A 24,233-nucleotide genomic window follows, 5' to 3' on the forward strand; every position below is an offset into this window, starting at 1 on the left:
ATTAGGACTTCTAAAATTTTATTCGTGGATTATTCTTGGATTAATTTTTGATTTGATTCTTAAAACCGTAAGTTCTTATTTTTTCTTGATTTCTACAGTATTGTTCAAAGGAAATAAATATTTGTTATATTTTTTCAAAGTTTGTTGTTTTCACTCTTTCTTGTGTTGCTGTTCATTCGAGCCTAAACACGTAACAGTATGAAAAACTTACTAGCTACTGTTGGTCAATTTTGAGGTTACGTTAATATTTTTTGGTGAATCCAACAAGGTTTATTTTGTGGCCCTGGTTTAATAAATTGTGACCATCAAAATAGCAAAGGGTTAACGTAATTGTGTGCTATTGAATAATGTACCTGAATTTTATTTTTTGCTTGAGAATCTTTGATGAGGTAGAGTTAATTGTGTTTATTTGCTGCGAATCGTACTGAAATTGGATTAATGTAAAAAAATTTACCAGCAGCATACAGTGATGGAAAATCTTTGATTTTGCCTGTAACTAAATTAGTTGATTTAACTGGCCCAGTGTTTTTTTTTTTTAATACATTTACCTGTTTTCCCGTGTTTTCAGTTTTCGCTCAGAGTAATTGCTTGTAGGTTCTTCAATATAACATCTTGCTTGTTAATCAAGCAGTCCATCTCCTAGCACTCTATTTATTAAAAGTAATAGTTTTCAATTTACCATTAAAATAAGTACCAATCATGTGATATCCAATATTACTAATATTTCCTATTAATCTTTTTTCCGAATAACATCAGCATGATTGCTTTCGTAATTAACATAAATCGTGTGTCTTCTAAATGCATCATCCATGTTCTCAGTTTTTAAGATATTGTATTGTTGTTGTCATCACTGATGTTTTCATTTTTTGATTTCTCTGTTTTGTCATTTTTGCTATATGGAGCAGTTTAATCTTGTTTTTTTTATTTTAACATCGTCAGCATTTGTTATCTCAAAATATCACTTTAACGTACGGTATTTTCATCCGCCACAAGCAACACATAATTGTGTCCTACCTTTAACTCAAACACCACAATTTAGACATGGCAATGTTCCAGTGCTTCCGTTTCTGACACTCTGCATGTGAATCTCACAATAATCAGCACAACAGTTTTAACCACATTGTACAGGTGATCCTACCATCAATCAATGACATGTTGTTATATGATTTACTAATTAATATAATAACTGTAAAAAGGTCTAGTTAAATGAAAGTTCAATTACAGAAAGGTAATTAAATAATTCTATTAATATAGTCGCATATGGTCCAGTGGGATGAAATTAGATTACGACAGCAACATAATCAAGAACTCACTGGGAACAAAATCATATTATCAAAATCGAAAACAGATTTAAATCACATTAAGAAAAAGTACGTCAGATCACATGTTGCTTATAAAATAAATACAAAATCTAAAGGCCAACAAGAAGTATTTTTTCAGGATAAAATGTATAGCTGAGCAATAAACACCAGATGGATCACAGTAGATCACACATGATAAACTGGATCTGGTAAAAATCAAGATCAGCTTCAATCATCATCCTGGAGAATAAAAATATAACGCCATGAACATGTATCAGAATTGACAACACCTACTACAAGAACTCTTCGGCAACAAATCATTTGATCAGTTTCTTTCGCCATCTGGAGTTCTTCATCAGAAGGAAAACACTCCAAAGTGCTATGAAACAATTGTGGTACAATATGATGGCAACAATGATGATTTACCATTTACCTGTTTCGTCAGTTTTGGCTCATATAGTCATAATCATTGGTGTTTTCATCCGATTATACAAATCTGGTTTGGTTGACACTTTAATAAACCAGATACCAATGTCAATCTCAATGACTGCTGGGCAAAATATCAGCGTGGTTGGGCTTGAATAGTGTTATTACGATATATGTTAGACACTAAGATTTTAGCGTTGTTAACGGTAACCTCAGCGATAATTTCGTGCAAACAACAAAAACAAATTTGGTTACCCCAAGATGACAAAAGAAATATGCAGAACAATTATTGGTAAATTTACTCAGTATTCATCATGTTGTCATACAAGATTAATTATGGATCCAGCAGAATTGGATTGTGTCATCAAGGACACAGCGGAAAAAAGCATATTGGTGTCATGGTGAAATGCAACAACATGAGCTACAATAATTATTGGCACGATCATTAGCTGCTGCTACGGCAATTCTCCTCAGTTTACTCATTTAAGATCATCAATGCTTTCCTACTCATCAATAAACCTATTATCAATGATAAACATATTTTCTAATAACGCTGTTAGAGTCACCATGATTTCAGTCTCAGACCATACGGTTTTTTCATGCATGAAGTCATTGGAACAGAAAAGTAACAGGGGCTTATTGGCAGCAACTGTTTCTCAGCAAACATCTGCTCATGCACTCATATGGGTAAACTACTTTTCTACTTATCAGCTTCAACTTGTCAGGGTTAGTGGTACCATAAACACTGGTGATTTTAAATCAATTGTTTCTGTCTGCTGCCAAGTTGCTCACGAGTTTGTTTAGGGGGTGTTTAGAAACTGCAGTTAATCAATGAACTGCAGATGTCAAAGTCTAAATGTCATGTACATTTTCATATTATTGGGGATGACGCCTATTGGCTCCTTTGATGCTGTGGCAACTCATTGCATTATCAATTGGCCATCATACCCATACAGGTTATGAAGCACCACTGAGATTGTTGTTTTCTGTAGATAAAATTTAAACTGTAAATTACATATGCTGTGTGTAACTCCTCTCTATGCACCAGTGATGTGGCCATGGTCGTGTACTTTGTTTTGTTCTTGGAGCTAAAAGCACCATCACATGTCTGCAGAAAACTCACAAATGTTCTCCTTTGTTATGATCATATCTGCAGGTGAGTAAAGCTGTTGCTCAATTCACTCTGCTGTAACCTCGAACGATTTAATAAATACCTCAAATGAGTCCAGGATAAGATACAACATAGGTGGCTCAGTTGCTCCATCACATCATTGTAGCAAAATCTGAACAGAACAGAACGTGTTCAGCAACTTGTGTCAAATATACCTGGTTGATAGAAAGTGAAGCATGCACAAGAGTTTTCAAAACAAAGTAAGTGTTAATTGTATATCAAACATTCTTCTTTCATTCTACCACTGTATATTTCAAAATACTTTTACCAGGTTCTGGCATAATTGTATGCTACAGATTTTTACTTATTCCACAACACTAATGGTTATCATTGTCAAGCATCTGTTGGGTCATGAATGTTGAGTTGGAAATTTTTTGCCTTCATATTTACTATTCCAGTACATCAACCTTAACAAATTTAGTATCCACAGAATATTGGTAATAAACTTACTGAACATGCAACAACAACAAATAAACCTGGGTCCATACACATTAATTTTTGTTTCCTACATGTGGGGATAGTTCAAAACATAACAGCTTTATTGGGGTTAAGTTCTTCAAATTTGGTAAGGTTTTGGAACTGTACAGGAAATTCTACATTATCAAGCTTTTGATGGTGCAGGTACTATCAGTTTTTCCTCTATCAGTTTCATTATCGTGTGCAGGATCAATTGCCCTTGTTAGTTTTTTACACTGATCATTGCTCAGAACATAACATACTGCACATCTGTCCATAGTCCATCCTGATCCTATACTGGTATATTTTTTAATGTCTTGAGAATCTTTGCAAAAGCTTTGTCAAATTCCTCATTAATGGTCAGAGTGTCTTTGCAGTTCTTGATCACATGTGCACTCTATGTATCCACAGGCTTGTTATTTTAAACACATCTTTTTAAACATTTAAGTAACTCAATCAAATTCACATTGTGAGTAATCTCCATCTTAATCAGTGAAGTGCGCTGCTGTGTCTATACAATTCCTGTAAGCATCTATGAAAGAAATTTCACAGAGCTTTACCTGGCTCATATTCAATTGGCATAATTGCCTGTTAATCATTTAAATCACCACATTTATGTAACTCAAATTTTGTCACTTCCAGTTGTTGTGGTGTTGTGACAGCATCAGTGGCAATGGTATATGCTATATAGTGTTGATTGTCTTATTCATCACCACCCAACTGTGCTATTTTGGCCCGCTTGGACCATGTAGGAATTAGGGGCAAAATGATACACTTGTGCCACGTATTGATACGATTCATGATACACAGCCTGCGATATGATATATATCAATACACTTGATGTTCTTTCCATCTTTGAAAGATAGGTGGTGTCCCTTTACGTATGTTGGCATTCTGGTTGTATTTCCAGTATGCAGATTACAGATGGGGATATAGTTATCATATATTTATATGCAATTCTCATCACTGACAAAAAAACAAAAATACTTTCAAACAGACTACTTGTTGGTTGTTTTCTACTGCATGAATGCTCTTATTACCATCTTCATGTCTAACATAAACTTGGAAGACATTACTATGTTATCTTCAAAGGAAGAAATAAAGCAATTTTGTCATGCAAAGACAATCTCATCTAGAACAATCTCAGAGACATGTACAATAATATGACAAAAAAGGTGTTTGTTTGGTTACTGATCTTGGTTGAAGTCTTCTACCCCACATGACCTTCCTCTTGCATGGGTCCCTCATTATAACATTCATAGAGGGGATCACATATGTATGCATGTGATGTCAGGACAAAGTCATGAGGTAGAAAGCGTGGACCCAGATCAGTAAAATCCCAATCTGCTATTATCATAATACTGGTCAATTTTGCACAACATTTTCAAGATTACAAGAAACATCCATAGAAATAGAATGGTCAATCAATGGCCATGGTCTCAATTCAGATGGCTAATACATCACCAATTTCATAGTGATGACCATTGCTGGAAGATGAAAAATTTGTTGATTTTTCTTATAACTTGAACATTGATTTAGAAGTATAAGATGCAGAGAAAGTCTACAAAAATATGAACAACATTTTTTCCCTAAAGATGGAATGTGAGCTTGAAAGAGAAAGCACATTTAAGTGTTGCATTCATTTATTTATTTCCAATATAACTATACCTTCAGAACAATCTTTCCACTGGATATTGGGAATGGGCATAATTTACAAAAGAATGTTTTATAAAAATAACAACACACACCTCATTAAATAACAGTTAATGAAAACGGGCAAGATGTACACTTGAATTCTTTAACCTAGTCAAATATATTTATACATTTCACAAGATATTGAAAATAAAGCTGATTATTCTGTTTGTATTTTTAATATCACGCACATAATTAAATTTATTACATACCATACTCTCCTTTGAAATATATTTTATTTATATCATCACAAAATTGGCTCAGACTGTACGGCAATGCTCTCAATTGAACATTCATCTGTGCCCCTCCGGATGCGGAAGAAACCCATCTCTCCCCAGGCCTCTCCCCAGCTGTTCTTGACCACCCAATACTTTTGTCCTGTGACTGGATCTACACCATAGCCTACCAACAGCACAGCATGGTTTGTTATCTCAAAGGGGTTAAACTTATCTCTAAGGCCAGTATGGATGTAGATGCCCCCTTTGTAGTGGAAAAAATCATCATACACCTCAAAAGCCACAGCCATTGGACCATTCTTAACCAAATTAATACGCATTAGTTCCTCGTTACAACTGAAATGAATAAAAAAATTACATCATTTGAGTATCTTATAAAAGTTTTGTGATTGTTTTTATGTTAGACTTCAGTTTCACACAAATAATTTTGTATGTAAATTTAAGTCGATTTAAGATTTGTTGTTCAAATTAAGGTCTGATGATGTAATAGACCAAAAAGATCTAATCTGAAAAGCTGGAACCTGACTAGAAAAAGGAAAGGATGCTAAAAAGGAAATCGCATTCATTTAATGTGATGTCTCCATATCACGCTTGTTCATACACTGTGTAGCAAGTAAGGACAAACAGCATATGACCTGGTATTAGAGATGCCCCTTTGTCTCATGAGCTTGTCTGGTGTCTGACTTGGAACAGTTGTTGTTGTTGTAGGGTTTAACACCATTTTTCAGCACACAATAGGCTATACATGGCAGCCAGTATTAATGGTGGAGGAAGAACCCGGGATAACCATGGAAAGAATCAACGACCCATGAGAAGCTACTGGCAAGCTTTCTCACATACCCACATTAGCCGAATCCGAGACTTTAACCCACACAGACAGAGGTGAGATGGCAGTGATCCGTAAAGGAAAGCGCTTTAGACCACTCTGCCAATCGGGGCCCTCAGAACAGTTAGCATCAGAAATACTTTATAATTTTAGTGGTCATCATATTGTAGAAAATTTCATACTCTAACCTCTTTTATCCAAGTTAATGTCACATAATTTAAAATTTCCTATATCAACAGAACCATTAATTACAATATTTTCAAATAAAGTTGACTGTAAATAATCACATCTTGCAAATGGACAAATTAATAAGGCAGTGTTGAGTTTATCAATCCACCATTATGTGTCAAACAATTATTGATATCAGCATTTTGTAAGAACTTTCTGACTGATCTCTAGTTTTTTGTGACAATGATATCAAGACTATGATAATTTATTTCTTAGTTTTCTTATCACTTTCAAGATGCAGGCTTATTATCAGGAAATATTCTCACTATGAAAAACTCAAGGTCATGATAAAAACTCCAAATCAAGATATTTTTGTACATCTAGGTCAGTACAAACTGGCAGTTCTAAGATTCTAACTTCACTTCACTTAAAGTTACAAATTGTTTAACGTTTTCAGATGTTAGGTTTGAACTTGAGAACTGAGCTAAAAAAGGCTTAGAAAATATACAAGGTCCAAGAAATTCTTTAGCCACATGGACCTGTGCCAATTAAAATTAATGTTATGGAACTGCATCTGAAGTGTATTTGACTGTTATTCCCATATAAAATCTCAAACATAACTAATCAACAGCCTGCTGGATATAAAGAGAAAATCCTGTTTTTTAACTGACCATAATAAAACAAACAGCTTGGTTACTTTTCTTATTGTGACAGTAGAATGCATGCACAAATCTGTTGAACTATCAACAGTATTAAAAATAATATTAATAAACAACATCTTGGGATCCCCCCTTATGGTCCCCCAAAAATGTACTGGATAAACAAGTTAGATTAAAGATAGAAAATTGTCATGACAGATAGACTGATACGACGTCCAACACATCAACCCCAACAACACCCATAAAACCAGTCTGGTCCTTGGAGTTTAAAAACTACTACTTCCCCTTTTGTTGTTGTTGTTGTTGTGGGGTTTAACGCCATTTTTCAGCACACGATAGGCTATACATGGCGGCCAGTATTAATGGTGGAGGAAGAACCCAGGAAAACCCCAGGAAGAACCACCGACCCACGAGAAGCTACTGGCAAGCTTTCTCACATACCCACATTAGCCGAATCCGAGACTCGAACCTACGCAGACAGAGGTGAGATGGCAGTGGTCCGTAACGGAGAGCGCTTTAGACCACTCGGCCACTTGGGGCCCCCTTCCCCTTTTGTCCAGACCATACAACTTCACATAAAAATCCACAAAGATGGCTACTGCAACTAATAAACCAACAATAGGGAATTATGCCATTATATTATTATTGTGTGCAGTGCATGCTCAGCCATTTAACGTCATCATCAGCAAGGTGCTGAGCCTGCAGTCCACCAGGGAACTTTGTCATTGGACAGTTGTTCACAATGTGTGACATGGTCTGAAGAGCTCCACAGCAACAGGAAGAGTCACTGGCCTGTCCCCATCAGACAAGGTTGACTGCACAATGACCCTGTCCTGTCCGAAAGCAGTTCAGTGTGGTTCACAGATGATGTGGAAGGTTGAAGCCAGGAGTGCAGACAGATGGTTCAGCTACAAGGGAGCGGTTTACAACATCTGTTGAAGACCACTCGACACTCCATGCTGAAATAGCTGTTATATCTTCCAGCCATGGACCTAACCAGACTGGGTGTCTTGAAGTCAAGCAGACTGCTGGATGTGAGGTAATGTCCATGTACAGTAGAAGTTTCTGACTGGCATAGACCTTAGCCAACACTTTTGTGGTTGCTTCCTGGTGATGCAGATGTGGAGGAGGAATGTTGCTGAGTACTGGCAGCCATGGTAAAGGAGTAGGACGTAGTGTTCCAGAGATCATGTGCATTGTTGTGTTGAGCTGCACATCAATTAACTTAGTGTGTGAGGATCGAGCCCAGACAGGAGCACAATACTCGGCTGTCGAATAACAGAGGGCCAGTGCTGATGTCTTGAGTGTCAGAGCACGAGCACTGCAGGTTGAGCCAGCCAGTTTGCAGAGTAGGTTGTTTTGATTGTCAAGTTTTCTTCAGGTGGTTGTAGAATGTAAGTGATCTGTCCAGAGTCACACCAAGGTATGTTGGTGTCGGGTTGTGTTATATTTGCTGCGCACTGAGGAGGATGCAAAGCTCACAGTTCGTATTTGCATTGTTAATGTGGAAGATGTTGAAGACTTTGTTGCGCTTGGCTGTAGGTGAAGAAGTCCATCATATCATCCATGTCCTTGTTCAGTACCCCCTCAAGCTCAGCAAATGAGCAACTTTGGGTCCCAAAAGTAATGTCATCTGCATACATGAACTTGCATGACTGTGTTACAGGTAAGTCATTGATATAGACATTGAACAAACTTGATGAAAGAACAGACCCGATGGGGATTCCATTAGTATGACCCTCCAAAGCTGCAGCTCTCGCTGATGTGTACTCATATGCGACTGTTGTGAAGGAACAGTTCAACAGTCTCAACCATCCAGCACGGCAATACTCTGGGAATTGTCAACAGCAGCCCTGCATGCCAGACTGTGTCATATGCCGCTGTTAGAGCCAGAAAAACAACTATAGTTTTAAGGTTCCTCTGAAACACGTTTTTAACAAATGTAGTCAGGGTAAGGACTTGATTGCAAGTGCTACAACCAAGCGTGAAGCCTGCCTGCTCAACAGTTATGATATTCTCCAAGTCGGGACCAATTCTTTAGAGAATCAGGCACTCCAATACCTTAAAACAGACTGAAAGCAAGGAGATCAGCAGTTAACTCACTGCATTGCTGGGATCTTTGACAGGCTTTGGGATTGCAATAATCTTTGCCTGGTGCCACAAAGTTGGCATGCACTTTTCCTAACAACCCGGGTTTAAAAAGCGTCAAGCCATTCCTTTGCCTTCGGGCCAAGATGCTTCAGAAACTCAGCAGAATGTTGTCATATCCTGCTGCTTTGCCTGATTTGATGCTGCATAGCACCGTTTCAAGTTTTGTTGTTGTAAATGCTCTGGAGAATTTTGATCTAGTTATGCCATGCCACTGTCCAAAAGAAATGAGAAAATTACTCACTGATTATTGACTATCAAAAAAAATGAAAGATATTATATATATAAAGTTTTTAAAAACTGGCTTGATAAACAAAAGCAGTGTCAATGCATTTGATGTGAAAGTTTGAGACATTTCAATTACTCCATACATTGTTAGTATCCAACAAAGAAACTCCATTCCGAAAAATGTAAGCGAAATATGAAATAATGGGCAGCACTGCTCTTATACACGATGATGATACAGCACTTTAAATTCAAGCATTATTAAAATGTCAAGAATCAGACAATAATGATACTTACGCTCCATAAAAACCGCCAACATACTGGTATTTGGTGGAGTAGTGACGTTGACAGGATGGTTTAGTAGAACATTTAGCATCAGTCCCTTTGTATGGATTACATTCCTCTTCAACAAGCCCAAAGTCCTCTGCATATTTTCCACTGATTAGGTATGGGAAACCACCATCACAACCTTGTTTAAAAATGTAATAAACTTCAAGCACATTCAATCAAGAAAATAATAATTTGAGAAAATACCTGGGGCTTAGTTCAGTAGCAGTAATGGTCTTTCCTGGATGATAGTAACAGTTTTTTTAAATTGATTCTGGCTAAAATTATATTGATATTTTCAAACAAAAAATTACTCAAGAAAATATAATCAGTGCCATATATACTTGCTTATACCTTGAGTCAACTACAATCAATATAGACCCTGATCTGATGGTGCATAAATCACCAGCAGATCTGGGTGTTATTTCATCTTAAAGATAAACAATGCTTTACATTAATAAGAGTCGCATCATCATCCAGAAAAGAAATTCAAGGTACTTTTAAATCATTCCAAATTTTCTTTCATTTTTTTTTTGTCATTCATTTTTCTGATGGCATGCTGAATTATGCTTGCTAAAAATAGCACCTACATTTATAGCCAATCACTGAAGGCCTACTGTCTTTGGTGACAAGTATTCATTCATGATCAAAATATATGTATCATTTCAATGATGCATTATATTTGTTTGTTTATCCATCCATTGTTTTTTAAAAGTTGTTTACTTATAAAGACTTTGATTGAAAACTTCACAATCTGCCATCAGTGGCCGAGTGGTCTAAAGCGCTCTCAGTTACGGATCACTGCCATCTCACCTCTGTCTGTGTGGGTTCGAGTCTCGGATTCGGCCAATGCGGGTATGTGAGAAAGCTTGCCAGTAGCTTCTCGTGGGTCGGTGGTTCTTTCTGGGGATTTCCCAGGTTCTTCCTCCACCGTTAATACTGGCCGCCATGTATAGCCTATCGTGTGCTGAAAAATGGCGTTAAGCAACAACAACAATAACAATACAATCTGCCATCACTAGCAAAAGAAAAGCAAGCAAAGAATAAGATATATCAATCAGTGATGATTCTTCTTCTTGCTACAGTGAAATGTTTCAAATTGGCAGATTTTATGTATGTCATACACACCATTTAAGTCTTCAGTCATCATAGTTGTTCAAATGGTTATAAAATGCATCACTTTTGTCTTTTTCATGGTATTTACTAGAAACATATTAGTAAGGAAGTATTTATCTGTGACCATACTCTGAATGGAGGGAATTTACTTCTACTCTTATGGAAACAGGTGTTGACACTGACTGCACTTGCATGAACACTTATCATGGTCAAATTGCTATGGTGAACTGGCGTTGGTTATCAGTTGGACTTGGATAACTGTTGTGGAATTGTGTGTTGTTGTTGTGGGGTTTAACGCCATTTTTCAGCACACGATAGGCTATGCATGGCGGCCAGTATTAATGGTGGAGGAAGAACCCGGGAAAACCCCAGGAAGAACCACTGACCCACGAGAAGCTACTGGCAAGCTTTCTCACATACCCACATTGGCAGAATCCTAGATTCGAACCCACACAGACAGAGGTGAGATGGCAGTGACCCGTAATGGAGATAGCTTTAGACCACTCGGCCACTTGTGCACAGTAAAATGTTTATGCATTATATATCAAAGAAAATGTATTAACTGGAAAATTTGAAATAGTAACAGCTGAGAGGGAGGCATAACAAGATTCTAACTTGGGCAAGTTAAGAGCTGTGCCATGTACAGCATTACCTGAGGGTAGTTTATTTTTTGTGTTAACTGTTACAAAACATTGAGAATGGCTTACCCACTGCTGCATGCGCAAAGTACCTGCAGTGAGAAATATAATTATCTTGAGTTCTCTGGCTGTGGATTTTCACCAAAACCAGTGTCCTGTCCTTCTTATAGGAATAATCTTCAACTGTACAACTGTTTGTCATGGGGATTCATAGAACTCTGCAGGGTTTGTATAACCTGGATGCTGCCATTGGCTTGGACAACGGTATTTGTTTACTTGCAGTTAGGGATTATGGCTTCTAAACCAACAGGTAAGTATGGAATAATGAGGGAACCATCAGTAGACTGAGGGATGTGATGGATCCTTGACCATGCAATGAGAGCTGTGGTACCAAATATACACAAAGTCAACTAGAGGCCAAGAAGTACACATGCTCCATTTTCAAATCAATATTATTTGGCAGACTGGGAGTGACATAATGGCTACTTGACCATTCAACGAGAGCTACTGAACTGGAAACTTGTCAGTGGAATGTCATGAGATGTACATTTTCTATTTATGAATCAATACTATTCAATACCACAATACGAGTGAAGTCAACAATTTAATATTGCTAAACAAGTGAAAATCAATAATACATACATCTTACTAGCGGATGAAACATACTTTATTCATATTTTGTAGAAATTCTACACACTGATCACACCTGGTAACATAGTCATACATTGTTCTTATTTATGTATAAATCCTATACTTTGATCACCCTTGTTCGTATAATCACACAGTGTTAATATTTGTGTATAAATTCTAAACACTGATCATCCATGGTGATCCATATATCAGTCATCTTTGTTTATAAATTCCATATGATGATTCTCATTTGATTACTCACTGAAGTTTCACATTCGTTCTGATTAGGAATGAAATCATTTCCTTATATCAGCTGTTGAACCATTTTTGGACTTTATGTGCATGATTATGGTGTCAGATTCATTCATCATTCGATTAAATTATAATCAAACGTCTCATTTACAAAACTGATTTCAGTGGCTTTGCTATATCCAATCCCATCCTGACTTCATTATATTACAATGGTGTCGGAAGTTGGATTGAATTAGGCCAAGTGCTAATTTTAGTTTACATTAGTATTGACTCCATCAATGTTTTTCACTTGTCTTGTTCAGATTTTGAGAAGCAGGCAGGGAAGGAAAGAACAGTGTAAGTAGGAGAAGCAAAGAGGGAAATAGTAGAGTTAGAGAAAAGGAAGTTAGAGAGGGAGAAGCAAGCAAAGACAGAAGCCACAGCATCAGAAGATAGAAATATGGATAGAGATCATATGGGAAAATTTTAATTAGAAACAGCTGAAAGGGAGGCGGAACAAAATTCTAACTCAGGCAAGTTAAGATTCCCAAAAATTCCCCTCCCCTGTTTGAGGACAATAAAGATAATATGGATAGTTATCTGTACAGGTATGAACAATATGCTACTGTCCAGAAGTGGATGCAGGATAATTGGAGACTCAAAAAGCATTGCTCTAAGGTAAAAGTGCTGGATGAGTCTAACTGCAAAAGATGCACTAAATTACAACATACTAGGAAAGTCAATCTTTAAGAGATACAAATTAATTAAACAAGAGCTCTGCAATAAGTATACTAAATCTGAGAGGCAAGACATTCACTAAGTTCATCAGTAGCACGGGAAATTATTTACATCAGTGGATTGAATGTGGTAAGATAGCAAAAACATTCAGACCTTTTACTTAGGGACCAGATGTTAACCACTTGTGGTAAGGAGTTGTACCTGCGTATGAGGTAAAAGTCTTTCACTAATATCTCTGATGTAGTTACACTGGCATACTATTTTGCTGAAGCTTGGGGAGGTACACACAAAGTGGTTTCATGAGAAAAGAAATCTAACCTGCCTAAAGACCAGAGACCTACAGAACCCGATAAAACTGATGCTAATAAAGGTGGAAATTTTCAATCTAGAAACAATGCAAATCATAAGGATAGACAAAGTTACACATGTAAAGAGTGGGACAGCTACATCTTGCCCAAGTGTATGAAATGAAAGGGGTAAAGGGGTTTGTCCAGAGTTGCATTACTATTGAATGCAGAGGGTGATCAGAAGGCAACATGCATGATGATTTACTGTGTGACATTTCTGGAACTAATAATGTGAATGCTGTATACAAGTCCATGGTGCATGTACCGATGAGTCATGACGTTATTTAGTTCATAAGTACTTGTCCTTTTGGAAATGTTGAGGGCTGCATACTCCTATGCCAGATTTTCTGTTTCCCATTTTGTACAAGCAGTTAAAAATAGTATCCATGCGCTGATGGGAAAACAGCCACTGCATAAATTCCTGAAGCTGTGACTGATGTCTCTCACAATGAATTTATGCGTGAACATGTGTTCATGAGGATGAATATACACAACCTTAAGTCAGCTAGATTCCGACACAATAGGGCCTACTGCATGTGTACTGTAATGGTCTGACCATTTAATTTTCAGCGAGGTGGGGGGAGAGATTCATATTAGAATGGAATACTTTTTTCCTTTCATTACTAGAAAATTTTTAAAAAGTAAAATGATTGATTCAGCAAAATATTTTTATCTACAATATAACCAAGGCAATTGTTCTCAAGCTTTTCAAAGAGAATCACAGCACACCTCCCAACTCCTTAAAAACAGAGATTTGACTTCAGTGAAAGTACTACAGAGATCAAGACAGTAGGTTTTGTCAACACTGTTATTAAACATTATTAAGAATTAGCATCAATTTGGGCTTGAAAAAGGTATCATTTATATTGTATGAACCCAATGAACTTGGCGCATTGTATTTAACCCAGCCATTAAAAAGAAAGTTTACTAGCTGTCTGTAATTGCACTGATTTAACTTTATGCCTGAAATGAATATTAATGTGGGAAAATGTGTCCAGATTCCAAAGCTAATCCATTTTTATCCGTGAAAATTAAGTTGTAATCAAAGATTTTCAGTTTTCCTTTTCTAACAAAGGAGAAATACTTTGTACCACCGATTATAGTTTGCAAGCTTTCATTTTCTTCTCTGGTATAAAATCACACAGCATTTGAGACTACCACGTCTCCATATCCAAAATCTTTCTTTCTTGTGCCAAGTAAATATCTGGTTTATTTAGCATACCTACCATATTCACAGAGTTGGGGTTATTCTGAGCCTCAACAATCATGTTTTGTGGTCCCATGAAGGATAAGTGCACATGATCAAAACAAACTGGCATCCAATTACAAATAAGCTATGTTTTCATACAATTTTCCCTCTGATGAATAGTAACGAAATCAGTCAGGGACAGGACGTGACTAGGACACCCCAGCAGATGGGAGGGAACGCTTCCACATTCCATCAGTCATTATCTTCCGTGAGTTTATATTCTATTGGAAGTGAAGGCAACCCTCTGTGGGAATCTAATCATACAGATCCCAAAACCACTGAGAGCCCAATGAGTCTATACGAGAGTGCATTAGTACTCTTGTCCAGTACTTTGACATACAGTTGTCAGTACAAATGAGATTTCAAACAAAAAGAGAAAACTGGAAGAACCAGTTACCGAACACCCAGATGTGAAGCATCTGCTACTACCTTCCCAATCAATTCCACTTTACAAATAAGCAAGAAAACTTCTGTCCAAATTTGTGAAATTAGAAAAGGTGTCAAAACTGTAGACCAGGCAGATGTTGTAGAAACTCCAATAAAGATGATGTCTCTTTTGCTACCTGAAAAGTGGTTGGAGAAGTAGGTCTAGGATGGTGGCTCACAACATTTTCAGCATGTTAGGAGTTAGATTTCATTACTTCCAAGGTGTCGCTAAGTAGAGGCTTCCTTTGCTTGGCAAACACTCAAGGACAAGTGAAGAGACATTTCTTGGAAACTAGGGCACCAGGTTGGATACTGTATGCCTGAAGTCTCTAGAGGTATTGTGCAGGTTGGACTGATCCATAAGAGTACCTGTATAGATTGGATGTCATTCACATGAAGTGCCTAGCAGCACAATGCAGGTTAGTCTGATCCATGAGAGTGCTGGCATAAACTGAACATTTTCCACATGAAGTGCCTAGCAGCACTATGTGGGTTAGACTGATGTACAACTGGGTTCATAAAACTGGGTTCTTGGGTACTGAGGCATTAAGTTGGCATCATACACAGGAAATGCCAAGTGGCACTATACAAATTGTGGAATGACAAGTTAATTGTTTTGATGGATGATAATTTATGATCAATTGTGGCTGTGGCCCACTGTGGTCAGAGTCCAGTCATGAAGAACACAGATACCTTGGCTGGCATGGCACTCTCCAGTTTTGAGGATGATATGGGCTACAGGATACTGATCCCATAACTGGTCCATAAATTCTGATATGTGAGATGCTAACTTAGGCTGCTATCACTCTCTATCTCACTCTCCAGTGCATGATATGGTTTCAGTCCTTTATGTGCAAACTGATGATGTCTTCATTACTCAAGGCATGCTTCCACACCTTCTCCTTTAGTACCCACATTATTGTTACCTAGTGACTTCTGTCCATAATAAGAAGGAGCCATGATGGCTCAGTGGTTAGCATGCCTGACTCCTGACTGAAAGGGTTCAGGTTCAAATCTTACAATCAGACCAACCTGAGTCAGCTACCAAGGTATATCCTTGGGCAAAACACTTTACTCCAATCGCCTCAATGCTAAATAACCTACTTGTGTTGCTGTATCATGAAAATACAAAACCAAACCATAATATGCATGTATACAACGAATGACAATCAAAGAAAATATATCATGTAGAGTGGTTGTCAATCTGGTCTTGCCCATGGTCTACATCTTCAAGACAAAATTGAGCAGACAATATACAGCATACAGGTGTCCTGCCTTATGAACTAAGACGTGTCTGTTCTGAGTTACACTTTATGACAAATACCTGTAAAAGGGCACATGGTCTGTACGGGAAAAGAATAAGAGTGTCACTATTAATGTTTATGAAGTGACCGCTAAATAATAAATTTTAGTATCTGTACATAGGAAGGCCAATTTTTGACTACCTATATAGGTAAAATCACTGAAGCATCACTTATAGTAACTATGAAGTAGATTACTATGAGTAAACATGCATTGAAAACTTACCTGTATGTTTCTGACCACAACGGAAGCTATACAGTAATGTATAGCACACACCATACCTGTACATAAAAAGGGCACTAAAGTGTCAATTGATACTCATAAAGGGACACTACAATAATAATTGTGAGAGAATGTTATCTGGAGGAAAGGCCTAATGCCAGTCGATGCAGGTAATATCAGTAAAGCATCAAATCTTGTTATGTCCAAGGGGCTTAAACTACATAACAAGACAAGGTGATACCCAAGAAGCATTCAATTTTCCAAAATATAAAATTGTTTCTCTAAAATATAAAATCAAACAAAGTGAGAGTATTAAAATACCTTACAGTATGGTATTAATTCCTTTAATTCCTAAATTAATTTCCCAGTAATCTAGAAATTATCCAAAAGTATTTAGAATGAAGTGTCGAATGTTATTATATGCCAGCACACTGCTAGCATAGTTAAGAAACATTATTTTATTATCCAAAAGTTTAATTTCAAGGTAAATTGAATGAAAGTGAATGTCACAAAAGTCTCTGAAGGTTTCACAGTATTCCAACCACCTTAAATAAATATCCAAGTCCTTGAACACTTCACAATAATCCAGCAAGATAATGTCTGTTTAGAATAAGTGGTTTCCACTTTGCAATATCAACAAACAAATTATAAATAAATAAAATTTCCTCTCCGACTCTTACAAGGCTGAAAGATAACTGAAGAATGAAATGCTGTGTATTTAATTAATTTATATAACCACTACATATGCATCAAATAAACAATTTTGAATACCCCAGAAAAATTTCCAGGTATTTAAATAATTATGTGCTGTGAAATACCTTTAACAGTCTGCATTTGACCTTTTTTTTGATTTTTGAGTCAAGCAGCAACAAGGGAATGCATGACATTTTAGAGTACAGAATTTCTCCTAGGATCACATGATGCTGATATGACTTCTATTCAACTATTTTATGGCATACTCTGACCTAATCAGTTGTTGACATGAACTTGGCAATAACCTTGATTATGAATGGAAAAAGTACATGTACTCCTCTTATAATACAGACCAACTACAGAATTAAAGAATTTTAAAAAATTTTCATTAACCCAAATGACTTAAATAACAACTAGATTATAAAATAAAATGTGTGATATAAATCTCTGTAACACATAGAGATGTCCATAACAAATATATAACTTTGATGTGGATGCTAGGACTAGATAATATAGAAATCTTATATGTATATATCCGGACATAACGTAAATTATACAGCAATATTAAAAGCTTTTTAATATATCATGAACCAGACCTGCACTTATTAATAAAGGATAGCAGTGTGAGAAGTGTAACAAGTCTATGCTCTTAAATAAGTAACAGAAAAGAGTCAAAGACAACAAGCTTTGTAAAATTTAACAAACAATTTATTTCCCTAGAATACAAAGTGAAAATGAGAAAAAAGAACTTACGGTATTGCAAATTAAATCCCCAAATAATCCAAAAATTACAGACACAAGTCACAGTAATTTAAAATCCTGAACAAAACTCAGAAAAAGTCCCAAAGAAATTCAAAAACTGTAGGCAATGACATGTCTGTTATAGCTTAAAAAAGTGCTGATGTGTCAACAGTCTTTTGTTGAATCACAGTAATATAATTCCAGGTTTGAATTCAGTATAAATTCCAGTGAATGTCTCCAGCCAAGAATTTTATCAGAGCACTTTTTTATTTCCAGAGAAAAAAAATCACTTGAATTCAATAATTTGTAATTCACTCTTCAACTTTACTTTTAATAGGCAACAGTAAATGCAAAAGATAAATCAACTTTGATGTCACTTTTATTATAGCATTAGGCTAGATATCATAGAGTCAAATATAAATTTGTCAACGACTTACCTTGCGAATACTCGCTGCATTCAACTATGTCCTGTGGAGAAAAGATAGGTGTCAGAGTGTTGTTTGTCATGACACGAACGCGAGCCTCATTCATTGCCAATGATGCAAAGGCATAACAGCTTCCACAAGCACCTGAAATCCAATTGTATATTGTTCTGGATCATATACATATTGTAAAATGATGGCTGAATCTAGAAATTGACAAAAATAAAAAAATTAACATCATCAAAAAATTTCAAAAACTCATATCAGTTGGGAGTGAAAGAGTTGGCTCACATAAGAATGTTAGTTTCTAATTTTATTTAACCCTTTACCTCATGTAAGCACCTTTGGACGCCTCTACTCCATTCTCATGGAAGCGCCTTGGGAAGCCTCTACCCAATACGTATGAAAGCGCCTTTTGACACCTCTACACCATTCTCATGGAAGCGCCTTTTGATGCCTGCTGTAAACATCAGCCATTTTGAGTGGATTTTTGTAGCACCACCTATTAGATACTACCTTCATTGGTGTGAACGATCATTACATCAGATCATGTGGTCGCTGTTTAAGATCTGATCGAAATCTGCTATTTTAAGTAACTGGGTCGTATTCTCCACTCTCCAAAATGGAGGCTGTGGATTTCATTCAGTACTTTCTTGAGTTTTCACAATCAGAATCACAACTATGAAAGCTTCAATAACTTAAGTAAAGGCTCTGATATTGATGTAGACACAACGAAACTGTAAATATCAAGAATGAGAAATGGTAGCTACAGTTGGTCACGCGGCTACAATGACTTGATGGTGAACAAGTTCTCTCAAGATTTTAAAGCACATAAAAAATTATTCCATGAAAAATAATTATACAGCTACAACAATCGGATTTTACTCATAAATCTTTCTATACATAATATATGTGTACCAAAAACACAAAATGCTTAAAATTGATGCTAAACATAACATATACTACACTGCTTAACAGTTAACAGGCAGGCCTATGTGCATGGAGTCAAATAGGTAACAGGTGTTCTATTTATAGCACACTGCACTGAGTAATTTTGCTACATGTATATCGAAGGGATAAAAAGCCATACACTCTGTGAGGTAAAGAGTTAAATACCATAATTATTTTATCAATTTTTTTTGTGAATAAGTACTCTTTAATTTTACATAAATCATGGGGAAAATATATACAGGCACAGAAAGAAATTAAAATATACAAATATTTTCTTTGTACTCTGCACAATGCAGTACAAAGTTAAACCTGCCAAATACTTCTGAATAACAAACATTCCAATGAACTGTAACCCAATCTGATCATCTAGATAGGTGCCAATACTTACTGACTTGTACATTTACATGTGTTCTTTGGTGGCTGTACCAGAGTTTGTCCTAATGAGTGGAAGGAACACTTGAACATTTTGGGCTATATAATATGTATAATTCTCAAATCTTTGTGACTGATATATTTAGTTCAATTTTCATTAAACATTAACAACTTATTAAGACGTATTCTGTTGATGGTAATTTCTTTTCAGGAGCAAAAATGATGATTTAACACAAATAGTAATGCAAATTACTGGGAAGAGCTTTCTCCTCAAATCCAATAAGTCTACTTGTGATTGAATGATTGCACTGAATCCCATGTATCTCACCTGTTGATTGCCACTGATACAAAAGACAATTTCAACAAAGAAACCCTTTCACTCTATTTGATTATTTTGTTTTCTACGATTCCTATTCATGCTCAAACACGCAAGCGAACACATGAAGAAAATGTTTCATTCCATATTTACCATTCATACTTTTTGCAAACCTAAATATACAAAATTAATACCAAAAAGTCTTAATGGCTGACATGTATTAAACAATTTACAACATAAATCAATCTCCAAATTGCACAAGGCAAATGAAAATGCATAAGTATAAATTAATTCAAAACTTTAGATGTCTTCAAAATCTAAATAATTATTTTTCTTGAATGCATGTTAATAATTACTAAAGAACAAACTAACAAGCTGAAGATGGCCACCCCCACCCCCACCCCAGCAACAAACGAATGCAATCACATTAAAAAGAAAATGAAAAATAAGCACATTATCTTCAACTTAAGCTGTTAGTAACAAATGAAATATACATTATCTCAGATAGTATCCGATTGAAGCTGGTTAAGAAAGTGACCTTCTTAATATAATAAATCACTGACAGATTATGATGCAAACTTCACTAATTCATTGTGAGGTACTTGCTACTGTTTTCCATTTTACCATGACATTCTAATACTGAACGAAATTCATCCTCTATCACATTACTGAAATGATATGTTTTAATATGATATTGCCCAAGGCTTAGTCCATCTATATCTTTCAATGTCGAGTTTTACAGATGAAGTTCATAATTTAGTGCTGTTCTAAACTTCTGATATAACAAAAGGTATTCATTATATGAAAAACTATGTTCAATGGACATACAGCCTTGCTCCACTAGAGGATCCGATGCCATCCTAGAATTATAATTTTGAACACAATTATCTTTCAAGCGTTGCTTTGCTACTTGGAGGAACAAATCAACATTATTTTACATCTAGCTGCAACCACATGTATCCAGTAACCAGTGTTTTTCAAAAACTTCTTATTTCTTATTGCATATGAAATTTCATTTGGGATTACTATAAATTCTACACATAAAATGTTATACACAATGTTTGTTTAATTTTTTTAAATAAGTTTTAACAAATATTTAATAACTGTGAAGAGTCTAAGTATTCTTGGAGATAATTCTATGTTGACTGTTTAACACCTACCCAGTAACATAATCAAAAAAAAACTGAAATGAATTCTAATTCTTTCAACAATGTTTTATCTACGTCATGTTCACCAAATATCCTCCTCTTCAAGTTCTTCCATGTTTTTTCCTCTGGGTTCGCACATGCTCTCTTCTCCAAGTTATTCAAAGTCTCCTTGTCAATTTTCTTAATGTCCTTCACACCATAAACCAATTACTACTACCACCCATGCCATCCACTGTTCTATTATACATTTTATAAACATGTAAGATGACTAATATTAAGATAAATAAGATTTTGTATTAGCACATTTAATGACCCAGAAGTCGTGATATTCAATGATATAGCATGAAGATGTTGTACAACTCACCTTGGTTCCTTACTGGGGAAACATAATTAATGTCATTGTAGTTTCTCCAATCAAAATTATCTGGTAATGTTTCAGCCATTCTAGCAACTTCTGGGGTGACTGGGGCTGGCTTAGGTATGCTAACATGTGAATAAATATGGAAAGAAACTTTGTTTTAGCTTTCATTGTACAAACGAGATAGAAACAAAATTAATCTTTTCCACATTAATATTCAGAACGCCATAATGTGGGAAAATCTCAACAATTTGTCATTTCATGGAATTCTCAAAACAAATAAATGCAAAATAAAATCTTCAAATTTTTACTAAAATGACTATGACATTTAAACAAATTGTATCAATTCAAGTCTATACTGCACATGTACATGCCAATTCCGAATTAGTTGAATCAGATATAAGTAACATTTTAAGCTCAATATTCATCATGAATGCAGGAAATGAATTGCAGGGAAAACAAATTTCTTTTGAAATGATCACCAGAAGTAATGTATTTTATGAATGTTGTGTTGCTGTCACTCTTTACTTAAACAGGGGGCCCCGACTGGCTGAGTGGTCTAAAGCACTCTCCATTACGGATCACTGCCATCTCACCTGTCTGCATGGGTTCGAGTCTAGGATTCAGCCAATGTGGGTATGTGAGAAAGCTTGCCAGTAGCTTCTCGTGGGTCGGTGGTTCTTACCAGGGTTTTCCCGGGTTCTTCCTCCACCATTAATACTGGCCGCCATACATAGCCTATCGTGTGCTGAAAAATGGCGTTAAACCCCACAACAACAACACTTAAACAGCTGATGCTCATGCAGAACAGTGTCACTTTCTATTATGAAAATCTGATACATCTGCATTTAGGTGATGATTCCAATGATCCTTTTTTTATCCACCAGACTTCTGAAGTGTTTCCATTAGCCAATGTGCACTTGCGTGCAGATTCCTCTCTGATTACTCGACCAATTCTGCCCATCTATAACATGCACCCAAGACCAAATGCAAATAAATTTAAAACTTCATAATGTGTTGACAAATCTGGGTCTACACTATTTGCTTTCAACCACAAGTACACTTTGATCTGCCGGTATATTACAGTATACAATAGTAGATCTGGTTGTGCAATATTCTCTTTGTTCTATACAATCAAGTCAGGTATCAACTTCTCTGAAATAAGAATTGCTATTAACCTGGAAGCTAATAATGTGTGTGTGTGATTAGGATTTTTAATGTAGCTTTAACAATTTTTCAGTCATATCACTATGATGTCTGCAGTGTGGCAGTTTACAGTGATGTCTAGCACTGGGGCACCACCCAGTCACATTATTCTGACACCAAGCCAACCAGTCCTAACACTAACCTCTTAATGCTGAGCACCTAGTGAGGCAGCTGTTAGTACCATTTCTGTAAGTCTTTGGTATGACTCGGCTGGGGATTGAATCCATGACCTTCCGCTTCCGAGGCGGATGCTCTAACCACTAGGCCACAGGAGCAGTAATAATGTAAACCAGTCCGAACAATGAACTAATGGTGCAAAGTCATAACAGATGGTTATCTTCTGAATATACCTCTATTACTTTTAAAACATGTAATACCAATCAAAGCTGCAATTATGGCCTAATCACTTGAATGCATTGACATTAGTGAGTTTTTTTATGTAAAAAAGTTACCATTTGCAAACCATGAAAAAATAATCAATGTAGAATTTTTTTATCAGTATAACTATCAAAACATTTTAAAACAATAAGTTGTTTCTTTATTTCCTACGAATAAATAACTATTTTAAATAAATAAATATATTTTACTGAATCATCAACTCATGTAGTTTCAGATTATTTAAGGATTAAATAAGTGATACTAAACTGATGTAATACTATATTTACATATTTCAATAAATAAATGTAATAATATATCTACATACTTCAATAAACAAATGTAATAATATATCTACATACTTCAATAAATAATTGTAATAATATGTTTACATGACAATAAATGTAATAATATATCTACGTAACAATAAATAAATGTAATAATATATCTACATGACAATAAATAAATGTAATAATATATCTACATGACATATTCCAATAAATAAATGACTAAACCAAGAAACTCTTAATTACTTAATGATAAACTGAATAATCAAAGATAATTTAGTGGCTCATCTAGCATATAACTACAAAACTCCCTTGATAACTCACGCCTTAATAACTAAAAAACCCGCTTATAATGTGGGCTTAGACATGGATCCCATTATTTTAAACCCGAAAATACCCCAAAAATGTATCCCTATTTCTTGAACTTGAAGAAAATCACAATCAAAATTGGTAATAGAAACATTCATATATCACTTGTTTTATGGTCGAAAATGGTAGATAGGACCTGGAATTTTTTTCTCAACATTTTGAAATTATCAACTTTCAACAAGAAGTCATATAAATGGTTACATTTTCTTTCCAAAGGACATTCTTAGTAGACCATAATTAAAGATATTCAAGGAAATTTTGATAATGAAAATGTCACTTACGCCTATTGTAGGCAGTACGTTAATATTTAAATGCCGATTGAACAATTTTTATGAAGTGAAAGTTGCATTTTAATTCTGTCTCTTAGTTCCTCTTAAGTGTTGTCATCATAAATGCAATATTTAAACGCAAAATGTGTCAATCTACTGTAACAGCAATGTCCACAAGCATTTCTCTGAGAA

General features: G+C 35.7%; 1 protein-coding gene across 1 annotated transcript in view; it reads right to left on the reverse strand.

Annotated features, from left to right (window-relative positions):
- Positions 1-4,979: 4,979 nt before the first annotated feature.
- LOC149774343 (dipeptidyl peptidase 1-like) overlaps positions 4,980-24,233 on the reverse strand; it is a 38,443-nt gene continuing 19,189 nt past the window's right edge. Inside the window, exons 5-8 of the mRNA XM_089945437.1 lie at positions 21,542-21,660; positions 18,406-18,537; positions 9,606-9,777; positions 4,980-5,618 (exon numbers count right to left, since the gene is read on the reverse strand). Coding sequence (XP_089801563.1) covers positions 5,294-5,618; positions 9,606-9,777; positions 18,406-18,537; positions 21,542-21,660 — 748 coding nt within the window. The 3' untranslated portion in view covers positions 4,980-5,293. The remainder of the gene's footprint in view (positions 5,619-9,605; positions 9,778-18,405; positions 18,538-21,541; positions 21,661-24,233) is intronic.

This window comes from Sinohyriopsis cumingii, unplaced genomic scaffold, assembly GCF_028554795.1.
Source record: "Sinohyriopsis cumingii isolate HCF-2022 unplaced genomic scaffold, ASM2855479v2 utg000349l, whole genome shotgun sequence".
Classification (NCBI taxonomy): Eukaryota; Metazoa; Mollusca; class Bivalvia; order Unionida; family Unionidae; genus Sinohyriopsis; species Sinohyriopsis cumingii.